At 41.6% G+C, this 12,029-nt stretch overlaps 1 protein-coding gene across 3 annotated transcripts in view; it reads left to right on the forward strand.

Annotated features, from left to right (window-relative positions):
• The first annotated feature begins 7,561 nt into the window (after positions 1–7,561).
• The window catches only part of SPATA18 (spermatogenesis associated 18), a 43,067-nt gene continuing 38,599 nt past the window's right edge, over positions 7,562–12,029 (forward strand). For 2 of the 3 annotated variants that reach the window (XR_012493739.1, XM_074324680.1), the window contains exon 1: positions 7,709–7,937. Coding sequence is in view for 2 of the 3 variants with exons in the window: in XM_074324680.1 (XP_074180781.1) it covers positions 7,851–7,937 (87 nt within the window). In the remaining variant the exon portion in view is untranslated. Of the gene's footprint in view, positions 7,938–12,029 lie in introns of all 3 variants that reach the window. The other variant, XM_074324681.1, reaches the window with a different exon arrangement.

A 12,029-nucleotide genomic window follows, 5' to 3' on the forward strand; every position in this document is an offset into this window, starting at 1 on the left:
GGAATAGGCTCTAAAGTTAATGTCTGGTGTCTTGTAAAAGAAGAGAAGACAGAGGCACAGAGAAGATGATGTGACAGAGGCAGAGATTGGAGTGATGTGTCTACACCGAGGAATGTCAAGACTATCACCTGAAGCGAGGATTGAGGCAGGGAACAGATTCTCCTTCGAGGCTTCCAGAAAGAACAGACCCTGCTGATTCTGACTTCTAGCCTCCAGGCTGTGAGATCATAAATTTTTGTTGTTTAAAGCCACCAAGATTGTGGTAATTTGGTACAACAGCCCTTAAAAAAACGAATTTACAAATTCAAGCTCAAAACATCCAAAAATTGAACTCAACATCTTTTCCCCAAATCTGCTCTTCGTGAATTCCCTTAGTGAAGGATATCGCCATTTGTTCAGAAAACTTGAAATCATTTCTAGTGTGATCTAAGATACAAATCCCATCATGTCACTCCTCATGCAGAAGCTTAAAAGCCTCCAGTACTTTCCATGATAAAAATTACACTCCTTATTTAGCACATAAGGTCCTTTGCTTCCTGGTTCCCATCTACCTCTTTTTAGCCTCCTTTACTTCCTCTCCCACAAACTCATTTTTACTCTAGCCACGTGCAACATTTGCAGTTCCCATCTACTTGCCAGAATGCATCAAGTTCTGAAAATCTCTGTGCCTTTGCATATGTGGATATTTATCTTTTTTATCTACCTGTTCTTCTACTTCTCTGCTAAAAGTAAGCTCAAATGACCTCTCTGCTAGGAAGCCTTTCTCCCCATCACAAATTTCTGATTTCTGTGCTCTTCTCTGTGATATTCAAACATGTCTCTATTGTCACATTTATCCCACTACGCTGAAATTTATTTACTTGCCCATTTCTCTTGTCTGTGAATTCATACCTCTCCAAATCTCATCGGTCTTTAAGGACCATCTTCAGCCCCACCTCCTTCTGTCAATTACAGCCAATCATTATTGCTGTCTCTCTCTCTCTCTCTCTCTCTCTCTCTCAACTGTTATTGCACCATTTCCTATGATGAACATTTGATAATAACACACTATCTTGTGTTATTTCACCTTTCATGCACATATAATTTACTCCCAGGTAAACTGTAAGCTCATTATAAAGTAGGGGAAATGTGTTAACAGCTTCTGTGATGCTCCAAATCCTGAACACATTAGCAACCAAGTATATAATATGTACCTAGTAACTTTGATGAGTGAATATTGTCATCCAAGGTAAAAAATATTACTAGTACCTAAGTGTTTCTGACATATGTCCACTTTAATGCTCTCACCATGCGTTACCCCAGAGAAGAACCTCATTAGCTCTCATCTCTGTGTCTCCTAAATGTTCTTTCTGGGTCTTGTTCTGCCCCCTCCAAAGTTAGCCTCTAGGACCTCCAGATAAAGATCACTTTCTTTAGCTTGATATACAAGACTCATTGTAGCCGAACCCAGGACTATCTTTTCAGTCTTTTCTCTGATACTATTGTCACAATGGAGTAGCATTCGTCAGTCCCTGCCTCTCCATGTAATTTTATGCCTCTTTGCTAGTCTGTCCTCTTCCATTTTCTCTTCTCTTCCTCCTCTGAGGAACTCCTCTCCATACTTCCAGAGCTGGCTTTAAATGTCACTTTCTTCCACAACTTGCCCTGATCCTTTCTTCAGGGGGTTGGAGGAGGAGGTAAGGGAAGGGTCAGTGTTTCCATGGAATTTTATATTTAATGTAATTTGTCACACTGAACTATGGCTGTCTATCTCTCTCCTGAGTAGATTGTGGGAGCAGGGACTGAGTCTAATTTTGCCTTCTTATTAAGGCAGATGTTTCTGTCATACTAGAAATTCAGTAAATGTTTACCAAATGTGCTGAAAATCTCTATTTCAGCACCCTTCACCTTAGAACTGACCTCATGCTGTCCCATGTCCCTCTTGGGGTGCTTAAAGGTATCTTACAGTGTAGATCATGCCCACTGTGCCTTTGCAATAGCTTCATTAGCTTACTCCTTCAATGACCATTTTCACAAAGTCAAGTATTTGCCATGTATTTAGCTAGCAGAGCTGAAAAGATTGAGGGCAAGGGTGTCGTCTTTTTTGAACTAACTATAATGATGGAAACCTGGGTTGAGATAGGAGGGGTATCTTGTGGCTCTCAAAAATCACAGTAAATTGTGTTTTTTTCCTTCTAATCTGTTTGCTATAAATGTCCTGTAGTTTATTTACGTGCTAAGGTGATACAGTTGTGATATATTGTGTTTCCCCGAAAATAAGACCTAGCCGGACCATCAGCTCTAATGCATCTTTTGGAGCAAAAATTAATATAAGACCTGGTTATATTATATTATATTATACCTGGTCTTATTTTAATATAATATATTTTTGCTCCAAAAGATGCATTAGAGCTGATGGTCTGGCTTGGTCTTATTTTCGGGGAAACACGGTATTAAAAATTACTTATGTTTTTGTAGTTTAATTAACACAGGGCATGAAATAATTTTACAGAAAAATTCTGAACTGTTGCTCTGAGCAGGGAATGCTTATTGGTATTACACAGAAAACAGCATCTCTGCTTCTATCCAGAGGGGGAAACTGTCTTCAGCTCAGGTCCCTACCAATTACAGTTGACCCTTGAGCAATGTGGGTTTGAACTGCACAGGTCCACTTACACACAGATTTTAAAAAATAAATACATACAGTACTGTAAATGTATTTTCTCTTATGATTTTCTTCTTAACATTTTCTTCTCCCAAGCTTACTTTGTTGTAAAACTACAGTATGTAATACATATAATGTACAAAACACGTGTTAATTGACTATTTATGTTATCGGTAAGTCTTCCGATTAACAGTAGTTAAGTTTTTGGGGAGTCAAAAGTTATACTTGTATTTTCAATTGCGCAGGAGATGGGCACCCCTAACCCCCACATTGTTCTTTCTCCAGTGGTTGTTTTTTTTCAAATCTTTTCCCTTCCAGTGTGGCAGAGAACAGAAAGGACCAAATGAAGCTGATAAAATGAGATCACAGAGCACTCAGGTTAGAGAACACTGAGTAAATGGATAAATTAGCGTTTTGCTACCTACAAGTGGAGACAAAATGCCTTGGCAATGCCACCAATAAAAACAATTTAAAGGAAACATCATGCACGTGAGTCAGCAAAGGCTAAAAGATTTTCTTCAAATTTTAATAAAGGCCCTGAACCAAAGGTGCAAGGTCCTAATACAGACAGCTGTAGGACAAGAATAGCATGGCACATACAGAAGAGGATTTGGGGCGCCTGAAAAAGCATCCAGGCCAGAGCAGAGCAGATTAGTCTTCAGCCACACTAACTAAGGGTTTGCAGTTGTCCTTAGTGAGGAAGAACTGGAAATTATGATGAAGATCCCACCGTATATCGTTGTAGCTTATTGAATATATTTATGTTTGGAGTAGCACAGAACTACATACACAGCTCTCATTTCACTGAGTGGATTCTGTTAATCTTTTGTTGTCTTCATAAAATCACAAATAAAAATCTCTCTAATACCAATGCAGGTAAAATTCAGAGTAGGCACAATGTAGGACTTTCAGAAAGTGTATTCCATCCAGATGTTTGACACATTACATTTCTCTAGAACAAATGGCTTCTGGCTGCATGACAGAATTATGATACCATAGAACAACAAATTCACTGTTAAATTTGCTTTCTTTAAACCCAAAGGGATTATGACATTAGATACAAAGCAGCCAATCATCTCCTTCCTCCCTCCTTCTCTTTCTTCCTTCTTGCTTCTTTCCTTCCTTCCTTTTCCCTTTGTGTTAATAATTCAGTTCAACAAATTTATATAGAGGGTATAGAACATACCATTTGCTGTGCTGGAGATATAAAACTAAATAAGCCCCTTCTTTTCTTCAGGAAACTCACAAGCTTACATAGGAGGCAGACTATGTAAGTATAATATCCTGTGATAATTGCAACAATATTAACACGTCTGGAAGTTAAAAAGAGAAAACATAAAGAAGAGAGTGATGAGCTCTGAGTGGTTGGGGCAATTAGGAAGATTTTTGTCAGTTTGAGTTGGGTTTAAATTAATTAAAAGTGCGACTATAGAGAAATCCCTTGTTTACTTTCTGGAGGTTAGGAATATTAGTTATTCCAGCAAGCCTGCAGAATAAATTGTACTTAAGAAAGATGTTCAACTTTTGGTGATTTGCTAATGCTCTCAGAATCAAGGCTTGTCCTGAACTGAACTGTGAACCAAAAATTGAAACAAAGAGCAAGATTTGCTCAATCTGAACCTTAACCAATATGTTAAAAAACAAAACCAAAACCAACTAGCATTAAAGAATGTCACAACTGCAAGAGATCATGGAACTCGTTTAACTCTTTGAACAGAATCTTTACCTTGTTGACTGCAAGCTTGTAATTAAAAGCACACAGATTCTTCTGTGATCAGAAACAGACTATTTTCACACCAGGCTCTAGCTCTTGTTTAATTGATTGCTAACCCGCACCCTTAAAAGCTCTGGAGAGGGGATCATCATTAAGGGCACTTATGAGACTGTCCACTGATTCCTACAGGTATGGAATTTCTAAGTTTGTAACAAGTAACATCACCAGAACTGAAAAATGGGTGTCAATTGCTTGGCCCTCTCTTTGATGACATGTGTTCTAGTATAACCCCCTGGGCATTGCTCAAAGGTGACTGCAAGAAACAATCATATCAAGATCATTTCTATATTTTATTTAAAAAAGGGGGTTATTAAAGGCATCTTCATCTCTGTTGTTCTATACTCTTTGGAAAAGGATAAATATATTTTAGAATTAGTACCAGAAAAATGCTTTTCTATTCAAAGAACTGGTATATATATTTTAAAAAATTAATAATCACAACTCCTTTTCCTTTCTGTCTTGGCTTCCACAAAGTTCAGAAATAAATGTAAAATAAGGCTCAGTCTTAGTACATAGGCTTAAAATTGGGGCATATTTACTTTTTCCATTAAAAATATTTCTAATGTAAATGATATTATCTATAGGTTGGTGCAAAAGTTATTGCAGTTTTTGCAATTATTTTTAACCTTTTAAACTGCAATTACTTTTGCACCATCCTAATTCAAGTCTTTTACTATAAGCCATCTCAGATCCTTTTTTGTAACTAGTAGGGGGTAAATAATGAATAAACATGTAAAACATTTCCTTTCTTTTGAGTCATTGAGTACTATGTTTCTTTGTTATTAATAAAAAGTTCTTACTATGCACAAACACACACCAGAGTTCTAGGGAAACCAAGAGGTACACGAAATGACTGTAGGCCTTAGGGTCTTGAATCTAGTTGTGCTGCTAGAGCTCTGTAGAGACAAATAACATCACATAGCATCGTCTAAAGGGATTGCAAAGATCTAGTCTATCCTAAGACTCTAAGTCTAACTACTAAATTAGTAATATGAACATTTGGTCAAAGCATATTCTGTTTTGAGTCAGCTTAAATATGGATATTTTGCCTAACACTTTTCTGAGGGTGGTCATGTTTTTGGGTAGTTTTGTTTCTGAATAAGCTTTTATAAAAGCAGTTGTGTTCATGGTAGAAATTCTTGAAAATCAGAAAAGTATAAAGCAGCAAATTAAAATCACCTGTAATCATACCTTGAGTTCATAATGCATAATATAACACAATATATATAATTTAGTGTCCTGCTTTTTTTCACTTCACATTACGCATTGAGAATTCCTAGAAATTAGATGGTCTTCAGTGACAGGACTTTTATCGTGCAACATTTCTTTGATTTGCTCAACCAATGCCCTATTGTTGGAGATTTAGATTGCTTCCAACCTAATTTTCTCTATTAAATATAATACTGTGATCTATATGCATAGTAATAGTGATGATAGCATTTGAGAAGCACTTACTACAGTGTATGCCAAGCACTGTACTAAGTACTTCACATGAATTCTTATTAGTCTCATAATAATTCTGTGAAGAATGATTATCCCTTGTTTACAGATCATGAAACCAAGGATTAGAGGTTAAAATGCCACAGCAAGGAAGAGGATTTAACTCCTAATTTGACTAACTATTCCAACTTGGTTTTTATAAATACATAAATAGGTCTGTTCAAAGATTCCAATTGCCTGTTGAAATATGCAATTATTGTCTCCAAATTAAGAAATCTGTGTGGTTCCCCCCCCATTCCCTTCCTCTTTCTTTATATTTTTAGGAAAAAGGTGTCTAATGAATTTTATTTTTTTACATTAGTAATTGTTATCCTACTATGATAGAATAGCATGTGTTATGCACCCTTATAGTCATTTTGTGGTCTACAGAAAATAGTAGGAGCACAGGTTCCACAAATGAGCCTCTCATTTTTATTAGAGGACAGTCAAACCACTGTATTTAAGAGAAATAAAAACAAGAGGTGGTCAAGTTCTGAATTTTTTTTTTAAATTTTATTGGGGAATATTGGGGAACAGTGTGTTTCTCTAGGGCCCATCAGCTCCAAGTTGTTGTCCTTCAGTCTAGTTGTGGAGGGCGCAGCTCATTGGCCCATGTGGGAATTGAATGGGGCAACCCTGTTGTTCAGAGTTCGCACTCTAACCAACTGAGCCATCCGGCCGCCCCCAAGTTCTGAATTTTACAGTACTTGGACATATACAATGTTCATATATTTTCAAGTCCCTAAAGAAAAGAAACTGAATTAAACTAGTAAAATGAGCTGAGGCCCTGCTCCACCCTACTGTTTTAATGACTAGATAAGGCTGATTTGCTACCAGTACATCATTTGATAGAATATAAAATAAGGGCTTCTAAAGTGCTTAACGATGGTTGAAATGGTTTCATTTCAAACTATTATCGTGGTTTAATACATCCTTTTGAAATGGTATCAAAACAGGTCTGAACTTTCACAAAGTCTCAGAGAATGCAGAATTAAATGAAACTTTAAAGTACTCAATGATTCTAAAAATATACTAACAAATCTTGTCTAATCCTGAGGGATTCATTTTAATTTGTGAACATCCTGGAACTAAAATCTATTGACTTGGGCACCCACCCAGTGGGCCAAGGAACAAAGGAAATGATAGCAGTTGGCAGAATTGAAACTTTAGTTAAAGCAAGTTTCATATACATAAGCCCTAGGTATTACAAATGAAAGATTAAAGGCCTGAGAAGTGCAAGAATAAAGAAGGCGCCAAACATGCTTTCCTAACCAAAAACTTCTATAGAGAAATAATCGTTGCTTTTCTAGACAAGAGGTCTCCAGCTGACCCCCTGTCTGCCTCTCTCCCCACACCCACCCTCCCGCCCGCCCTTGTTCCACACTGCGGGCCTGTCTCCTGCAGCCGCCGTCTGTAGTCTTGGTTTCCTCCAGCCCCTGGCCCAGCAAGGACTCTCTGCGGTAGGAGGCGCCCTCGCCTTGGGCCAGCAGCCGCAGCTTTAGGAGCAGCAACACTGCGCTCCCTGGCGGGTGCCCAGGAACCCTGAGGATTCTGGGCTCCAGGTGAGTGGAGGGCGCAGTGCGGGCTGAGTGGCGATCCGGGCGTTGCCACGACGCCAGCGGCGCGCGTCCCTAGCATCCGCCCCCCCACGTCAAGGTTTGTTTAATAATCGCCCGGGTATTTATGGCCGGGCTCTGGGCAGCCGCCCGGGAGTCAGGAGACTGCGGGGCAGCAGAGGAGGCGCGGCAGCGGTGGCTCAGGGCACCTCCCCCCTGCTCCCCAAACCCTGCCAGGTCTGACCCGCGGGGGAGGATGGAAATATCCGCCGCGCTCTGAGCCCCTCAGGAAGATAACACTCTTCCCGCCATATCACCCCGAGGTCCTGCGTCGGCTACCGACTGGTCCCCTCCACGTCTCCATCTCCCAGAGCCGGGCCGAGCGGAAAAGCGAGCGATGGCGGAAAACCTGAGGAAACTAGTCTCCAGCGAATCCTTACGATCGATGCAGGACAAGCTAGAGCTCTGGCTGAGGGACTACAACGTGAGTCGGGGTGGAAGACCCCCGGGTCGCCCTCCCTCTAGTCCCTGTACAGCCCTCAGAGGAGGTTTCTTAGGGCTGGCATCCAGGTGGCTGCTTTGCAAAGCCGTGGCGGTTGTGATTCCGAGCAGGGACGCAGCCTCAGACTGGGATCGCGGGGACAGAAGGACAGGCACGTGTCTGCCAGCGCCCTTTGCTCGCCACCGCGCGGGGCGGCGCTGGGGTGGCGCGGCCGGCGGAGCGCGGGATTCGGAGTGGAGCAGTAGAGAGCGCTGTCACTTTAGTGGTAACTAAGGACGCTGGTGGCCCTAGCAACGGGAAAGACCTGTTACCTGACCTGGGTCTGGTCAAGCCTGCCACTCTCCCTCCCCTTCTCTCCGCCAGCAATCCACTCACTACCCCCAACTCGAATTATAACCCTCCTCCTTCTTCTCCATAAACCTCCTATTCTTGGAGATACTCAGCGGTTGTATCAGGACAGATTTTACAATATACCCAGGAATTATTACCCAGAGCAGAGTGAGTGAAACGGACACTTGTCAACGTTGCGGTTTCACTGGTATGCTGGCACAGTTAAAACACCAAGGCAGATTTCAGAAGGCCTGTTGCCAGGGCATTTGTAAGAAGCCAGCCTCTTCAAGTCTTCTTAATCCCCTCTCCGGCTCCCATTACTTCTCCCCACCTCCAGAAAGCAGAACTCCAGTGCTGAATTTGCTTTACATTCGGTCAGTCCGTCTTAAATAGGAGAGTCCACGTAGCAAGTAGAACGGTGACGCAGACAGAGCTGGGGATGTGGAATCCACCCTCCTAGATTCTAGGATCTGGCTCTGTGTAGAACTAGCTGAATGACCTGGGGCCATTTATCTAACCTCTCTGGGCCTCAGTGCCTTCTCTGTTAAATGGGAGAGTCTGGACTATATGATACATAAAGTTCCTTTTCTGATCTCAGTTTTTTGAGTCTAGATCAGCTTGTTTCTGAAACCCTACCAGGAAAAATGGAACTGGCTGCTGTCCTGAGACCCTTGGACTTTCCCATTCACCCTTAACCAGGACACCTGAGGTGGAAGGGAGCTCAAAGAACAGCCACGGCTTTCTCCTTAGCCTTCCTTCCTAGTGTTTGCCCCCTTTGCCCACTTTTAAAGAATCAGCACTGACTATTCCTTCTCTATCAAGATTGCAGGAAAATTAGAATTTCCCTCTTTATCACAAAAGCCTTGTGTTTCCCCCACCACCTTTAAAAGTGCCTACTTGCTACTTGGACTCAAAAGGTTGAGAATAACAAATTTTGATACATGTATTTACCCTTCTTAAAACAATCTCAATGAAAGAAAATTTGTTTTATTGCCCTGTGGCCTAAATAAACTCTGAATGTTAAAAAGACTATTTAGTTTGCCACAAGACAACATTTAACACAAATGACACTAGCATATAGCTGGACCAAATTAAATGATTGTTTTAGAAACTACCTGTAAGTACTGAGAAATGCTCAAGTTTATTGTACTTTCCCTTCTCATTAACAGTGGTCCATCCCATTCCTCTGTTCTCAATGAAACCATTTCAACCTAGCTCTGCCCACTACCCACCCACATACACGTAGTAAAGACTGCACTCTCAGAGACCGGTGTCTTTCCAAATTATGTGCCCATCATTTTCTTCAACTCTCTGGCATCTCTGTCACATTTGACTGTTGATATTCCCATTCTTCTAAGACTCTATATTTGTTATTTGTCTCCGTGCCTTAATCCACTTCCTCTTGTGGCTGTTGTTCAAGGGCCAGACTTTAGAAATCTTACCTTCTACCTTCATTCCTGCTTCAGCTCTTATAAGTGAGCTGATGAATCTCATAGCTATATTCAGGGCCTATTCTCACTTCTCCAATTGCCCATTGGATATTTCCAATTGTGCTGTCATCTCAAAGTCAAAACCAACATTAGCCTCTCCTATGCCCCAAACACCGACCTTTTTCCTAATTTGTCTTAAGAACCACTCCATATCCTTTTCACCAGCATAATGTGTTGGTACCAACTTCTAAATTTACACAGAACCTCAGCGCTTTTCATCACTTCCACTGCTGCCACCCTTGTCCACTTTCAATCATCTTTCATCTGGGTTATTATGCAAATAACCCAAAGTTATTCTTCTAAATGTCAAGTCAGATCAAATTACTCCTCTAGCAAAACCCTCCAGACTTGTATCTCACTCAGAATGAGTCACATTTCCTAAAATGGCCATCAAACTCCTATGCAATTGTGTTTTTTTAAACTTTGTGACCTCATCTATTACTCTCCTTGCTCAATCTGCCCTAGCAATTCTTGGCCTTCTTGTTCTTTCTAGAGCAAAGCTGTCCAATAGAACTTTCTGTGATGACGGACATGTTTTGTATCTGCACTGCCCAATATGGTGGCTATTGAAGCAAATCATAAAAACAACAGCAAACATTGCCGACTCATTTTCTTTTAGTTATTAAAGAGATGCTGGATTATTGCATTACTTGGCCTTTAAAGCTTGGATCCCACTGGATGTTCAGGGACAGCTTCGTGTGGACACCTAACTTGCAGAATTGTTTCCCTTTTTTGTGGTTATTGAGAATGTTGGTGAAAGAGCCACAGAGAATCCCTTCTTGTTCAACCAAGAACTGAACCAATTGTTAAGAGCTTAATAATTCATTCAACAAATGGTTACTGAGCTTCTGCTATGTGTAAAGGTTTGGGTGAGGCACTCTATACTTTTTTGCAGTGCATTTATGAATTTATTCAACAAATATTTTTTTCAGAATTTACAATGCACCTGTTTGCGCTAGGTGCTGGGAATAGAAATGTCAAGTGCATCGTAATGATGAACTTCCCATTGGGGAAGAGAACAAAGGGTAGAGGAAATAGCATGTGCAGAAAGCTAGGAGGTGTGAAAAGGTTAGGAGTGGAAATGAGATGAGGCTGAGGAGGTGGGGTGGGGTGGAGCCAGAGGGTGGAGGGACTCGGATGCTGTGTTAAGGAGTTTGGATTTGATCCTGAGGGCGGTGGGGCGAAACTAAAAACGTTGTGCAGAGAGGACACGTGTTTGGGCTGTGTTTTGGAAAGTTTTCTCTAGCTGTTGCATGATGGGGATATTGGGAACTCTAGGGAGAATGGACAGGGCTAGAAGATACTTTAGGCAACACATGATATGAATCAGCCTCTTGTAAACTACGCTGGCGCATTTAGTAAACAAGGGCAAAGATTCTGAAGTGAAAGGCACTAAAGGATTGGTGGTCATCCTGGTGCACACATGATATGTGCAACGGCAGAGCATGATAATGACTGGAGTGGAGAGAGTCGCTGGAGGAAATTAAGGACCTTGGAAACTAGGCAACATTTAGGCTCAATGGGTCAGGAGCTTTTGCTTGGGCAAGAGAGTGGTGACACTGAAGGGATGGGAACAATGTTTCTGTCCTGTTGCTCTTTCCCCACACTGTGACTATGACACTTCTTGAAAGAGGAATCTGTTCTTCTGTCCTCATTGCCTTAGCTTCTTCAACTCCCATTTGTTCCTCATCATGGAACAATCTGGAAGTCCATCGAGTACCCCTCCCCCCCATCATTCTGGTAGAACAGGTCTCCTAACAGTCATTAGAGGCCACCTGGTTGTCAGTCAAGTCCAATCTCGTTTTTTCCTAGTCCTTATCTCCTTTATTTCTCTGCAGCAATTGGCACATCTTATCAAATTGTATGGCTTTAGCTGCTTCCCAGATGCTGGTGAGTCCCAAATCTATTTGCAGCATGCGCCATTCTCCATCACTCCTGATGTGAGTGCCCACCTGCCTTCCAGACAGCTCCACGTGGAAGCTCCACCTCCTCTAATCAGCACGAACCACGCAGGACTAGTTATCCTCTCTCCAGTCTTGTTGGCTCTCCGCGTGTGGCCTCTGGTTGGGCGATAGCCCCTGAGACCCAAGTCCTGGGTCCAGAAACCTGGGCCCTTCCCTCCCCATTCTGCCTCACAAGTGGGTTCATCAAGCCCTGAGGACTCTACCTCTTCAATATCTGTCAAACGCCTCCCACCTTTCCCCTCTAGCTACTGTTGCTCTTATTCAAGCTCGCATCATTTATTACACGTGCA

Source organism: Rhinolophus sinicus, linkage group LG02 (assembly GCF_036562045.2).
Source record: "Rhinolophus sinicus isolate RSC01 linkage group LG02, ASM3656204v1, whole genome shotgun sequence".
NCBI classification, from domain to species: domain Eukaryota; kingdom Metazoa; phylum Chordata; class Mammalia; order Chiroptera; family Rhinolophidae; genus Rhinolophus; species Rhinolophus sinicus.